The sequence below is a fragment of the Diceros bicornis genome, chromosome 9 (assembly GCF_020826845.1).
Source record: "Diceros bicornis minor isolate mBicDic1 chromosome 9, mDicBic1.mat.cur, whole genome shotgun sequence".
Taxonomy (NCBI): Eukaryota; Metazoa; Chordata; class Mammalia; order Perissodactyla; family Rhinocerotidae; genus Diceros; species Diceros bicornis.
Window position 1 is genome coordinate 9,691,452 of NC_080748.1, and position 15,885 is coordinate 9,707,336.

Consider the following 15,885-nt stretch of genomic DNA (forward strand, 5'->3'; position numbering starts at 1 on the left):
TTAATTTATTTGCTTTCCCACCACTCTCTCTTTAGAGAGCTCAAGTCTAGGATGTTATCCTCAAATAGTAGATATAACACAATCTGTTATACTCATGGGAAACCATCTGGTTAAATCAATACCATACACATGAAAGTGTCTAATAGACTTAATTCTGATCCCAATTTCATTTCATTTATTTATTTATGTATGTATGTATTTTCTGAGGAAGATTTGCCCTGAGCTAACATCCGTTGCCAATTCTCCTCTTTTTTTACTTGAGGAAGTTTAGCCCTGAGCTAACATCTGTGCCAGTCTTCCTCTATTTTTTTGTATGTGGGACACTGCCACGGCATGACCAGTGAGTCGAGTGGGTCTGTGCCGGCATTCAAACCTGCAAACCTGGGCCGTCGGAAAGGAGCACGCAGAACTTGAACCACTCGGCCACGGTCTGGGCCCCGAATTTCTTTTTATTTTTGTGTCACCCTCTTTAACTTCTCCTTTAAGTCTTTCAGAAATCATTGAGACTTAGTGAACATTAAATACAGATATTCTTAATGTATTTTTAATATAATGAGTGCCCATGGTGTTTTACTGGAAAGTATATTGTAAGGCTGATTGTCATAAAACAAATCATTTTTCAGAAAAATAATGTTGTAATTGGGATTTGTTTTCCCCACTAAGGATTTGGTATAAATATGTTGTAAAAACAAAAATAATTTAAAATAATAAAGTATTAAATGAACTTAATTGATTTTATAAGGAGTTACTCATTTGTTCAATCAAACCTTCACTCTATTCAGATCTCCACCTCTACCACCTCTGCCCTCACTTTTAGTGTATGACCTCCTTTTCAACATCAGAAAAATATGAAAGCCATCAAAATGAGAACTCCCCCAGCTTTTTGCCTCTGAGCTGACTTCCTTTCTCCTGTATCTATCCTTTTCTCTATCCTCTTTCTTCCTATTACAATGGAAGAAGTATTTCTCCTTTTAGCCCTGAGTCCAATTTCTCCCCAGCATTTCAGTCTTTGCTCTCTTTTTTTTAAATTTTTTTTCCCCCCAAAGCCCCAGTAGATAGTTGTGTGTCATAGCTGCACATCCTTCTAGTCGCTGCACGTGGGACGCGGCCTCAGCATGGCTGGAGAAGCGGCGCGTCGGCGCGCGCCCGGGATCTGAACCCTGGCCGCCAGCAGCGGAGCGCGAGCACCCAACCGCTAAGCCACGGGGCCGGCCCTCAGTCTTTGCTCTGTTAATGTTTCCCTCCCTCTCCTAAATCAGCAGCTCCTTTTCTCTGGGTTCTTCCTGTCAGTACTTAACATACTCAAGTCTCTTACATCTTAAAAAAATATTTCTTTAACCTTGTGTATTATTCCAGCTGCTACCTTATTTTCTCCCCTTCAAAGGAAATACTACATTTATTATTTCAATTTACTTATGCCCCATTCATTCCTCAGCCTTCTGCAACATAGACTCTGCCACTACATCACTGCAACTATTTTTGCCTAGTCCATTATCCACCAGTGACTTCATCATTGCTAAATTCAGTGGACACTGCTTAGTCCTCACCTTACTAGACCTCTCTGCAGCTTTTGATACTATTTACTCTTCTGCCTTTTTTGAAAATCTTTTTCTTGACAGTCCTTCCCTTTGGTCTCATCTCATCTACCCTCATGGTTTTGATTACTGTATATATGCTCATTACAGTAAATTGATGTCTTCAGCTTTCTCTTGAGCTTTAGGCGTGTTTATTCAGCTTGCCATCCCCACTTAGGTGTCACACAAGTGCTGCAGACTCAACTTACATGAAATGGAGCTGTCATCTTCCTGTTCCCTCAGATCTTTTCCTCCTGCTTTTTTCTTATTTCAGTGAATAATGTTGTCTTTAACTTGTTGCCTGAGGCAGAAATCATTATCTTTGACTCTCTTTCTTCCCTGCCTTCAGTATTCAATCACCAGGTGCTCTCGGTTCTACTTCACTTCTCTCCAGTCTCTCTACTCTCCATAGCAAGCTCTCTGCAGTAGCCATCATCACCTCTCACCTGAGTAATTTTAACACTGTTTACTTTTAACTGGTCTCTCTGCCTTCTGTCCTTATTTACACCCTTAAGCATTCAAAAGGCAGCCAATGTTATTTTTCCCAAATAAAATATAATTGACATTCTCTTGTTAAAAAATATTTAATGGAGGGCTTCCCGTTGTACTTGGAGTAAAAAGACTTTTATGTTCTGGTTCCTAATTACATCCCCAGACTCATCTCTGGTTGTTTTACTGTATCTGTTCTTCCTCAGATACTTTTCTCTCTCACCTCATGTGCTTTCACACTATGTTCCCCTTCTTATGCACACACACACACCCTACAGCAGCAGGTCTCAAAGTGTGATCTGGGAACCCCTGGATGTCCCCAAAATCCTTTCAGAGGGTCTGCAAGGTCAACATTAATTTGTTAATAGTACTATGAGATTGCTTTTTTCATTCTGATTCTCATGAGTGTACAGTGGATTTTTTTCAAAGGTGACGTAACATGTGATGATGCCATTGCTCTGATGGCTAATGGATGTGTGCTTTTGTATTCTGTGTTTTTAAAAGTTCCCATTTTAAAATTCTAATAGGGTGAATATTGATAGTTAAACAAAAGCTCTTCAGGGTCCTCAGTAATATCTAAGAGAGTAAAGGGGTCCCAAGTCCAGAAAGTTTGAGACTGCTGTTTAGGCCTCAGTTAGATGATATTTCCTCTGAGAAGTCTTTGCTTGGGTCCTCCACGAAAGTAACCTTTGGGTAACCGCTGTGCTTTGTAGTTTTCCCATCATAGCACTTATCGTGTTATATCGTGCTAGATTAGTTATTTATCTATCTAGGCCAGTAGACACAGAAAACTGCATGAAAGAAGGAACTCTCTTGTATCCCCAGTACGTTAGCACAGTTCTGGATACATAATAAGTGCTCAATAAACACATGTTGAATGAATTTCTTTGAAGGTATTTGGGGATATGAGAACTATAACATGTTTTAAATTGTAACCATTTTTTTGTACTTTAGTGGTGCATTCATTTCTTAATTTTCTTTGACCCACTAGTATATAAATGGGTTTTAGAAAACAAATTTTATTTTATGTATGTGTATGCTGTACAGACCTGCATACATAGAGAGGAAGTGTATATATAGGAGAGCAGGAAGAACCTATTACAGGAAGTCAGGAGGTCCATTTCTGAATCTTTGTCTTCCGCAAATAACCGTGGAGCCTTGGACAAGTCTTTTTATTCCTTTGAATCTAATGTCCCTCATCGAATAATGGGATTGGACTAGATTATCTAAAAAGTTTTTCCTGTATGACATTATGTGATTATTTGTGAAAGATGTCAAATATGTATTAAATATGTGATTTACACTTTATTTTGTTAAAAATGCACATAAATTTAGATTTGTCTGTATATTAAAATAACTTTGTTTTTACAGGAAAGATGATAAAGACTATGCTTTAAAACAAATAGAAGGAACCGGGATCTCTATGTCGGCATGTAGAGAAATAGCAGTAAGTGAAGCTCTTTTTATCATCATTATTACCATCTGCCTTATGAGTGTCAACTATGTAGGTCTGTGAATTGTATTTGTCACATATACATATTAATTGAAAGTTGGTAAATATTTTTCATCTCAACTATCTATAGAAAAATATATTTGTTTTTTAAAGAGAAGTAAAGGTGGCATGTGGTTCTAGCAGAAACTTCTATGTAAAGTCACTTATTTGGGATTAAGTCAATCTCAGTTGTTTATATAAATATAAATTTTTCCAGTAAATGTCACTAAATAGTTAAGGGTCCAGTTATTTTTATTATTTCATTGAGTGCAATAAAAGTGGCATTTAGTTCATATAAAATTACTATTTCTATTTTAGTAAAATGAAATTAATGTCATTACTTATATGAACTTGAAATAAGTTTGTGTTATTTGATTTTCATTGTATCTGTCTGTTCATTTGAGTATGTAAGAATATATGCCTTTTTCTTTTGGAAGCATAGCTTCCAACATAGCTTTCCAAACAAGTCTGGGTCCCTGGCCTTAAGTATTTACATGCTGATGAAGAAAGAGACTCATAAATCCTGTAATAATAAGAACAGTATGCTAAGCATTATGATAGAGTTGTGTAGAGAATGGGAGAAGGGTATACATATAAACTAGAGAATCAAGGAAGGTTCCAGGTTTTGGAGGGTGTGTAAGAATTACCTCCATGAGGGAAGAACAGGGGTGAGATGGAAGGTATTCTTAACCAAAGATATATGCCGTGTTGGAAATTGTATTTTATTTAATTGATAAATTTTTCAAACTCTTGAATCTTGAGGCAAGAATCTTGAGGCAAGATATCTGTACGTTAACTGTCAGTTCTTCAACATCTATTATTCTGTGTATTCTAGTCAGTTTTAAAGAATTAAAATCCATTTGACTCTGGTCAGTGATGTTAGACATCATGATAGTGATTACCTTTGGGGAGAGAACAGGGAGTGACAGGAAGGGGAGATAAAGGGAGGTTTCAGATGCTAGTAATGTTCTGTTTCTTGATCTTGCTCTGGGACTGGTTATGTGGGTTTAATTTGTGAAAACTCGCAGAGCTGTGCACTTATGGTTCATGTGCTTTTCTTTCTGTTTATTATACTTTAACAAAAAGCTTTAAAAACAACAAAACTCCGTTCATTTCAGGAACAGACATTCTTTATGTGTGTGTTGATAACCATAAATGCAGTTAAGCACAAAAAGGGACATGAGAGCTTATTTTTAGTGTACTTGATTGTGGTTCTTCAATCTAAGATGAGCAGAAAATTTGAATTTTGATTAAGTCTAATGTACTAATTTTTTCCTTTTATGACTCTTGTTTTCTGTGTCTTACTGAAGAAACCTTTATCTACCCACTGATTGTGAAGATATTTCCCTATGTTTTCTTCTAAAAGCTTTAGAGTTTTACCTTTACTTTTTATAGTCTGTGATCTACTCAGTTAATTTTTGTTTGTAGTATGATGTAGGATTTGAGGCTCTCCTCACCATATGAATGTACAATTGTGGTAGCATCATTTTTTGAAAAGATTCTTCTCCATTGAATTCCTTTGGCATCTTTGTAAAAAATTAAATTTAAAAAAAAAACTTTGTAGTGTAGGTTTTGGTGATATCTTGGGATTTTCTATATGTAATTTTGTCATCTGTGGATAGAAATAGTTTTACTTCTTTCTATTATGCTTTTAATTTTTTTTCTTTCCTTGTTGCACTGGCTCAGGCCTTTCATATAATGTTGAACAGTAGTGAGAGTGGACATCTTTGACTTGTTCCCACTCTCGGGGGAAAGCGTTTTCCGTGTTTCACTGTTAAGTAAAATGCTAGCTATAGGTTTTTTATAGATGCCGTCAGTTAGGCTTAGGAAGTTCCCTTCTATTTTTTCATAAATGGTATTGAATTTATTCAAATGCTTTTTTCTACATGTATTGAAATGACCATGTAGTTCTTCTCTTTTATTCTGTTACATTGGTAGACTACACTGATGAATTTTTTAATGTTTATCCAATTTTTGCATTCTTGAAATAATTTCTGCTTGATTATATATTGCTAGATTTGATTTACTATTGTATTATTAAGGAGTTTTAGGTCTATGAGTTTGAAGGGTGTTGATCTGTAATTACATTTCTTATAATGTCTTTGTCTTTGGTATCAAGGTTGTGCTGTCCTCCTGAAACAAGGTAGGCAGCCTTTCTTCATCCTATTTTCTGACAGAGTTTCTGTATGATTGGTAGTTATTCTTCCTTAAATGTTTGATAGAATTACCAATCAGTATTATTTCCTTAATAAATATAGAGCTCTTCAGATTTTATATTTCATCTTGTGTTTAAGTTGTATTTTTTATGTAGTTTGTCTGTTTCATTTAGGTTGTTGAACTTATTGGCACAATGTTGTTTATAATATTCCCTTCTTATCTTCTCACACCTATAGCTTCTGTAGTGATGTCCCTATTTTGTTGTAGATTTGGTTTTTCTTTTCTGTTATATCACTGATTTCAGCTCTTATCTTTATTATTTCTCTCTTTCTTATTTTTGGCTTACTTTTTTTTATCTTAAGGTAGAACCTTAGGTCATTGAATTTTTGTAAACTATCCTTTTCTAATATAAGCAATTAAAACTATAAATTTCCCTCTAAGTTGTATTTTGCTTGCATTCTAGAAATTTTGTTACGTTGTATTTTCATTATCATTTAATACAAAATATTTTCAATTTTCTTTGTGATTTTTTTCTTTTATTCATGGGTTATTTAGAAATATCTTATTTAATTTTTAAATATGTGAAGCTTTCTAGATAATTTATTGTTGTTGATTACTAATTTATGTCCATTGTGGTCAGAGAAAAGAGACCCTCTATTTTAGAGATACATACTGAAATATTTATAGGGGAAATCATATGATGTCTGGGATTTACTTCAAAATACAGGCATACCTCAGAGATATTGCGGGTTCAGTTCCAGACCACCGCAGTAAAGCGAATATTGCAATAAAGTAAGTCACAGGAATTCTTTGGTTTCCCGGTGCATATAGAAGTTATGTTTACACTATACTGTAGTCTCTTAAGTGTGCAATAGCATTATATCTAAAAAAATGTACATACCTTAATTAAAAAATACTTTGTTGCTAAAAAGTGATAACCATTATGTGAGCCTTCAGCAAGTCATAACCTTGTTGCTGGTGGAGGGTCTTGTAAAAAAACTCAATATCTGTGAAGTGCAATCAAGTGAAGCACAGTAAAACAAGGTATGCCACTGTAATCCAGGATAAGGTAAGAGGAGTGGGTATGAATACATATAGATAAAATGAGACAGGCTGTGAATGGATAATGGTACAGAGGGGTTTGTTTTACTATTCTGTTTTATTTACTTTTGAAAAAATTTCTGTAATTAAAAAAAAAATCCCTCTTCTAGCAAGTCTTATCAGAACTCTCTCCTTTCCATTTATCAAATCTTCCTCTAAGTCCTGTGCCCCAGCACTCACCTCCATTATTCTCTTATGATCTGTACCCAATTTGTTTGTTTTAAAGCACTTATTACGAATTATAATTACAAAGAGTTTCTTTTTTTGTGTTTGTTTACTTATTTTCTATTTGTTGTTCCTACCCCCAGTGGACTGTAATACATTTCTTCACCAGTGTATACTAGGTCTGACACACAGTCTTTGCTCAGTAAATAATTGTAAAAGAGAGGGAGGAGGAAACTGAGAATTTCTGCTAAAGTTAAGAACATTGCATATCTTATCCTCATTGTATTGTGAATGGTTTGTTTTGTATTTCCAGAATTTCCTGTGAGCTGGAATCCCTTTTTAGTTTAGTGCCTCAGTGTACAATCAGTATTCCAAGAGGCTGCTGTGTAGTTGGGACGGGGGAGCGAGGGGAGCAGAGATAGAGCTCCAGACTCTACTTTTAAAGCTCACATCTACTTTAACCTAGGCACCTCAGTTTTGTGTTTTCTTTGTGTTTTGGTTTTTTTTTAATTTATTGCTTTAAATGATTCGTGTGTATGTGTGTGTGTGTGAGAGGAAGATCAGCCCTGAGCTAACATCTGTTGCCAATCCTCCCCCTTTTTCTGAGGAAGACTGGCCCTGGGCCAACGTCCTTGCCCATCCTCCTCCCCCTCATATATGGGACACCTGCCACAGCATGGCTTGATAAGTGGTGCGTAGGTCTGCATCCGGCATCTGAACCCGCAAACCCCGGGCCACCGAAGCAGAGCACGGGAACTTAACCACCACGCCACAGGGGAGGCCCAGTTTTTTAAGTCTATTTGCAAGAATTCAATTGAAGAAAAGTTTCCACAGCTTTAAAAAAAATTGGAATAATTTTCCTTATGTTTTTACAGTAATTTCCACTCAACTATCATCATACTTATCATAGAAATTTAGAATTTATTATTTTTGCTATGTTGTAAAATTTTAATATTAGAAATCAATTTTTTTTAAATTTATTTGTACTTTCAGAGTTCAGATTAAGTGTGATACTGTATGGCACAATTGGAATGAATTAAGTTTATAATGAATGATGTATTAAAACATTGGTATTTTTAGCGATGATCTTAGTACTCAGGAAATTATGAAATTTTATTACCAGTAGAATTAGAAAAACTTAGGTGGCTTCTGTGATGGCACCCATTGTATAAGTTTATTTAAACCTTTCCTTTAAAATTTTTTTAATGTAAAATCTTCAAAAAGGCAAAAAATAACATAAAATGTTAAGAAATAAACATCAACATGCTATGGGCTCTGTATGAGATGATGAAATGCTCAAGTTCTATTGATCAGATATGACAACTGTGGAATGCTCCCACAGCATCAGAGGAGCAACCTCACAGTACTGCATGTAGCAGTTAAGACTCTAGCCGGATTCCCTGAGCTCTCATCCTGGCCCTAACTAGCTTGTAGGACCCAAAGCAAGTTACTTAATTTCCCTGTGTTTTTAGTTTACTCATTCGTTAATGGGAAAAAGTAGTATCTCACAGGGTTTATTGTGAGGAGCTTAGAATACGTCTTCAGATGCAATAAACTCTGGGTAAATATTAGCAACTCTCGATAAATGTCAGTTAGCGCTACTGCACCCACAGTATTAGAGAATTGTCTGTTTACTTGCATTTGTCTCCTACTAGAGGACTTCAGCAGAAGGTCTTAGCACATTTTATATCCCAGGACCTAGTGAAGCATCTACCACAGTGCCTGGCATGTAGTAGGCATTTGGTAAATGTTAGCCCTGCTAAATGTAGCATAGCTCCCTGGTCTTTTGGAAGCACTTCAATATAAATATTTACTTAGATGTAATTCCCCACTGAGACTTTCAGTCCATCTCCAATCCCACAGTGACCCTTCTCCTGATAAGTTTCCCTAAAAAAAACACCCAGCATAGGGTGTTTTACTTACTCAATCGTAATAGTTATTTACAGTCATGCATCACTTAACAACAGGGATACATTCTGAGAAATGTGCCATTAGGTGAGTTCATTGTTGTGTGAACACCGTAGAGTGTACTCATACCTAGACAGTGTAGCCTGCCTCACACTGAGGCTATATGGTACTAATCTGATGGGACCACTGTCATATATGCAGTTCGTTGTTGACCGAAATGTTATTATTCTGTGCACGACTGTACTGTATTAGTTTGCCAAGGCTGCCATAACAAAATACTACAGACTGAGTGGCTTAAACAACAAAAACTGTTTTCTCACTGCTGGAGGCTGTAAGTCCAAGATCATGGTGCCTGCAGAGCTGGTTTACTCTGAGACCTCTCTCCGTGGTTTGCAGATGGTCACCCTCTTGCGACATTTTTACAGGGTCATCTCTCAGTGTGTCCTAATCTCTCTTTTAAGGTTGCCATTCAGATTGGGTTAGAGTCTATCCTAATGACCTCATTTTAACTGAATTGCCTCTTTAAAGGCCATATCTCCAGTCACAGTCTCCAGTCACAGTTTGAGGTACTTACTGGGGGTTAAGGGTCCAACATACGAAGTTTGGGAGAACACAGTTCAGTCCATGACACTTATTATTACTTTGTTGTTGTCAGCGCCCTCAAGTCCATTCTGACTCCTAGCAACCCTGTGGACGGCAGAGCGGAACCCTGCCCAGTCTTTTTGGTGCCGTCCTCTCACCTTCCAGTGCTGTATCAGCCAATGCTCTGCTGCTATTCATAGGCTTTTCATGGCCATTTTTTTTTTTTTTGGAAGTGGGTGTCCAAGTCCTTCTTCCTAGTCTGTCTAGTCTGGACGCTCCACTGAAACCTGCCCACCATGGGTGACCCTGCTGGTATTTGAAATACCGGTGGCATAGCTTTCAGCGTCACAGCAACACCGAGCCACCACAGTATGACAACTGACAGGTGGGTAATGTGCTTCCCTGACCAGCACACGAACCTGGGCCACAGCTGTGAGAGTGCCAAATCTTAACCACTAGACCACCAGGGCTGGCTATACCGTTACTTACTACTTACTAATGATAGTACTTACTCACTAGTAAAATCATTACCCTTGAAGATTTTGTGTTGGGCTAAGCAGATGGATTTCTTAATAATAGAATTGGATTGGTTTTTTAAGAAGTGGATTTTTTAAAGAAGTGGATTGGTTTTATGATGAAAGCAGTGATCTTAGTCCACAGATGAGAAGCCAGAGAGTATATTGTATGATACCCTTTAGTTTGTGTATTTTGTTTATTCGTGAATTACTTTATTCATATATTCACCAAATATTTAGTGAGTGCCTACCAGGTGCTAGGCAGTGTGCTAGAAGCTAGCAGTGCAACAGTGAGCAAGACACAGTGCCTGCCGTTGTGCTGTTCACAACCTAGTATATATTTAGAACATCTGTGTCTCTGGATTGTAAAGAAAACTATTTCCCCAGGGTATTAGATCATGGTACGTATCGGTATTAGACCATAGAGTACTGGTTTTAAAAGTTAAATTAATTTTAAAAGCATTCAAATCCTGATTCTAACCACTACCTAGGAATGTGACCTTGAGCAAATTATTTAATCCCTTTAAGCCACTCTTTCCTCATTTGTAAAATAGGAGTAATATAAATATTTCATAGGGTAATTCATGATTAAGTGACATAGTGCGTGTCATATGCTTAGCACCATACTTGGCACATAGGAAGAGCTTGATAAAATGGTTGCTCCTATTTTCTTTTTTTTTCAGTACAGGAGCTCAGCTTCATTTTGGAGGTGAAATTGAGGAGATATCTAAGAATAGCTTTATATGTAGATTTCTAGTAATTGGAGAGAACTTTTGCCAAAGCTTTGCAATTTGTTTATTATCATTTCTACCCTGCCAGTTTCCAGAAAAGATTTGAAATAGCTGCCTAGCTGAGAAGTGTGTTCCAATTATGAGGTAATGGAGAAAACACTGATGCAGAATTAAGAGGAACTTAGCACTAGGTTCATCTCTTCCAGCCAGCTGGATGATCCTGGGCAGCCCTGAAGTCTAGGGTTTCCCTATCGGATTCTTTGTCTTGTTTATTAATTTAGGACATGGTCAATTTTAGATACTGGCCCTTAGGTTTCTGAGGATTTGTATATATAATCCCTAAAATCTCATAAGTTTGAAATTATGTTCTAAAAGCAGAAATATATCATATATTTGAATTTAATCCTGCTCCTGAATAAAATAATTATCACTTTCCAGGGAATAATTGTTAATATGTGACTTAATATATAGTTCATTAATAGTCTTCCCTTTGCTTAATTCATTTCAAAGCCCCTAATATGTTGTTAACATTACATTTTTTATTGATTCTTATTTTGGTGTCAGTGTTCTTATAAAAGGTACTGAAGTCATAAGTTCTAGGACCTTGACTTTCCCACATGGCTGTCATGTATTTGGAAGGTACTGTGTAAGTCAGTTTTAATTGATAAAGACATAATATCAGGCTTCACGAGAGGTTTTTCTTGTCATTGTTGCTGCTGTTTTTGCTTTTGCTTGGCAGAGTGGGAGTGCTTTTTAACTGATGGATTATTAGGGCCACTTTAGATATTAAATGGGGATAAAATGAGATAAAAGATTTTAAATAGAATGTCTTTCTAGGAGATGAGAAAGGTTGAACCCATGAAAATGTGTTCTACTTGGGTGCTTCTATCTGTATAAGTTCTTTATTATTTTACGAAAAAGATTATAAAATTTTAATTAACTTTACTATATAATTTAAATGCCTGAAAAGGTAAGTACTCTATCTCACAGAGTTGTAGATGGTAATTCTCATCTCTGATATTTGGTGTTGATGAATGTTGTGTTTTCTAATGTTGCAATTAGTTTTTTTAAAGAATTACAAGCTACAGATTTGTTTTAAGTTCAAATGTTTTGTGAAGTCAAAACGTAGACAACTAGCAGAATGGGAGAAAATATCAGTAAGAGATTAATATCTAGACTATATAAAGAATTACAGCTCAACAACAACAACAAAAAACAACCCAATTCAAAAATAGGCAAAGGACTTGAATAGACATTTTTCCAAAGAAGATATACAAATGACCTATAAGCATGAGAAAAGATGCTCAATATCATTAGTCATTAGGAAAATGCAAATCAAAACCACAAGGACATACTGCTTCACACCTGTTAGGATATAGCTGTTATATATATATAGAAAAAAAGGAAAGTAAGTGTTGGTGAGGATATGGAGAAATTGGAACCCTTAGAAATTGCTGATGCGAATGTAAAATGTTTATAGCTGCTATTAAATCAGTTTGGTGGTTCCTCAAAAAGCTAAATATAGGTTATCATATGATTCAGCAATTCCACTCCTAGATATATACCCAAAGAATTGAAAGCAGAGACTTAGGTACCTGTACACCAATGTTCATAACAGCATTATTCACAGTAGCCAAAATGTCGAAACAACCTGTGTCCATCAGCAGATGAATGGATAAACAAAATGTGGTATATGCATGCAATGGAATGTATTCAGCCATAAAAAGGAATGCAATTCTGATACGTGCTGCAACATGAATAAATCTTAAAGACATTATGCGAAGTGAAATAAACCAGACACAAAAGGACAAATATTGTATGATTCTACTTAGATGAGGTACCTAGAATAGGCAAATTCATAGAGACGGAAAGTAGAATAGAGGATAACAGTTGCTGAGAGGGAGAGGGAAATGGGGAATTATTGTTTAATGGGTACAGAGTTTCTGTTCAGGATAATGAAAAAGTTCTAAGGTGGATAGTGGTGATGGTTGTACAACATTGTGAGTGTACTTAATGCTACTGAATTGTACACTTTATTAAAATAGTAATTTTTATGTTATATATATTTTACCACAATAAAAAATTAAAACAAAAAACCAACTAAACAATAACGAAATAGACAGATTTACTCAGTATATCTTTTCAGTATCTTTTTCCCACAGATTTCCTCATTTGTTACTGAAGCACCTATATGGACATCTCAAAATTGTGTAGGTACTTATTAGATTTTTAGGATTGATTACCATTAGGTTTTGTATTGCCTTTGAATTAAAAATGGTGTTGGTGTTTTTAAACTTTATTTTTATGGCAAAGATTTTTTTTTTTTTTTTTGCCATAAACAAACGGATCTCCTTTGTCTTGCAGTTACTTCGAGAGCTTAAGCATCCAAATGTCATCTCTCTTCAAAAGGTGTTTCTGTCTCATGCTGATAGGAAAGTATGGCTTCTGTTTGACTACGCTGAACATGACCTCTGGGTAAGGTGAATTGCTGGTAGACATGGAGCCACTGGTGTCAGTCAGGGATTGTTAAGAATGACTAAAAACAATTTTAGGAGCTCATTTTACTATGAGATTTATATTTTTAAAATTAAAGTAACCTCATAGAATGTGATTGATGAATTACCAAGGCTGGAGTATTTTGCTTTATATTATTACCTTTTGATCTTCTCAGTTTGACCTTTGTAACGTACTGAAAACAATAGAATCTGAAAAGTATAAACAACAATTTAATATTGTTTTGTAGCTGTAGATTTTTGATAAAATAAAAAAGTAACTGTAATAACTATTTTGTTATAAAATTTAGAAGCAGCATATTTCCTTTTATTTCGTGGTGTTAAAATGAGAAGATGGTATCCTCGTGTAAGGAGAATAATATATTATATTTGGAAGATTAGACTGAGATCTAATGGTTCTATCTGTTATTTTTCCTATGACATTAGGCAAGTTTCTTAATGGCTCTGAAGCTGTAGTTTCCCCCATCTGTAAAATGTAATACTTTTCCTGCTTCTTTTACAGACATTTTCTGAAGAGCAACTTTGTATTTTGAATAAAGCTTTATAAACTAGGTGTACTATATAAATATAGGAAACTGTTATTAATTATATTGGATATCATTCACAAATGATATTCAGATTTCTAATGTATTTCTTATTTTCTTCAGCAGAAATTGAATATTTTACTTACTTGAATTGGGTGTATTCTTATATAGGAAGAATTCTTTGTGGAAGAGAGCTCTCCTACAGAATGAGATAGGCATGAAAATAGATTCCAATATCTTTTATGGCTTTTAGTTATTGTGTGTTTAACCTATGATAAGAATATTTTTAGATACCCAGGCCCAACTAAATATTTGAAGATTCTCAAAGTCAAGAAATTACAGTTTATTAGTTTAATATAATGGAAAAATGATGCTATCTTGATAAAAATTATTATAAACTAAGAATTTCAGTTTATCTTGTCTAATAGCTGAAATACGAACAGCTGACTCAGTACTCTGCATTTACTAACAGATTGTTTTTAAAATTGGTGTTTTGAAAGTCTTGGGTAATTATAAAATTTACTCCTTTGTTAAATATTTATGTTTTTTACAAATCTGAAATGCCATCATGGGGTTAAGACTTTCTGATATGTATAATGACATATCAGAAATATAACAGGAGGGCCGGCCCCATGGCTTAGCGGTTAAGTGCGCGCTCTCCGATGCTGGCGGCCCGGGTTCGGATCCCGGGCGCGCACCAACGCACCGCTTCTCTGGCCATGCTTGGGCCGCGTCCCACATACAGCAACTAGAAGGATGTGCAGCTATGACATACAACTATCTACTGGGGCTTTGGGGGGAAAATAAATAAATAAATCTTTAAAAAAAAAAAAGAAATATAACAGGATAAGCTAAAATAATTTTGAAACATACTCATAAAACTTATGTCCTGATCAGTCTTGTGTAAAGAACATATTAACACAGATTACAGTTTAAAAAACAAAACAAAACCCAATATTACATTGAGTTAATTCATTAACAACTACCTTACTACTGTAAACTGTATTTTTTCTGATATTTAATAGGCAGTGAGGTTTTTATACATTTTACCGTGTTTGCATATGGGTCTGTATTTACTAAATTAGCATGGCAGTGCATCTATTGAGATAAATACAAGAGAAAACATATATACTGATATGCAAGTGATCATAATATCCTAGCTCAATTTTAAAAATCTTCAAAATAATTTACATTTTTCATTCAGCTCTAGTTTGTAAAAGCGAATACAAAATTTTGAAATAAAACTAGCACAAATTCCAGTAAAACTGTTTGAAAATAAATTTGCCTTCTGAAAATAGTAAAATAGTTTCGAACTCTTTTGCTAATTTCCAGAATTAGCCTTCTTTACATAATTTTACTTTAACAGATTTCAGAAATTGAAACTTGTCTGGGTTTCTTATGCTTTCAGATTTATAAGAAGTATTTTCACACTGTAGAGTCCTATTTTCTATAACTAAATGTGATTTGATTCAAATTATTTTATGAGTTATCTGGAAAGAATTGTTTTCGAACAGAAAATAGACACATGAAATTTTCTCTGTTTTATTGTCCAAGGTCCATGCTGGTTGTAAATATTTTTTCTTTCTTTGTTAGCTTCTGTTCTTTTAAAAAAAATCTAATCAAATCAAATTGAGATTCTATTAATAAAAATTTGTTAAATCATGGTGACCAACATTGAATTGAACATTCATTATACTCAAGCCTAACATGAAATAATACAATGCACATTTATAAGAAATTTTCCAGGCTGGTTTATAAACATAATTTGTAATGAAACATAGTTGAGCATAGGAGATAGTATTATATTCAATATTATTTCTAGCAGGCTGGTATATAATATTTAATTTTACCTTTAGATATAATAATGATACTTTCACAAATTACACTGCATGTAATGTTGCCAGATGTGTACAGATAGTTGTCATTGGATTTATTATTATCTTATTAATGCTCATTTAAGCAAATAAGTACTTTTAATGTTCATTTTAATCAAAACTAAATGATAATTCAGTTTATTGAAACATACTGTATCTATTTTATTTTAATTGGAATATTCAAATGAATTAGCTTGAGTAAGGCAGCAGAAGGTAACAAAACAGTTGCAGTAAAAAGAGTCATTTTAAAAAAATTACTT

The 15,885-nt window shown here is 34.8% G+C and overlaps 1 protein-coding gene across 6 annotated transcripts in view; it reads left to right on the top strand.

Annotated features, from left to right (window-relative positions):
* CDK8 (cyclin dependent kinase 8) overlaps nt 1-15,885 on the top strand; it is a 117,424-nt gene that overhangs the window by 51,223 nt on the left and 50,316 nt on the right. For 5 of the 6 annotated variants that reach the window (XM_058547881.1, XM_058547876.1, XM_058547877.1 and 2 more), the window contains exons 2-3: nt 3,435-3,510; nt 13,079-13,189. In XM_058547881.1, the coding sequence (XP_058403864.1) occupies nt 3,487-3,510; nt 13,079-13,189 (135 nt within the window). In that variant the 5' untranslated portion in view covers nt 3,435-3,486. The remainder of the gene's footprint in view (nt 1-3,434; nt 3,511-13,078; nt 13,190-15,885) is intronic. The other variant, XM_058547883.1, reaches the window with a different exon arrangement.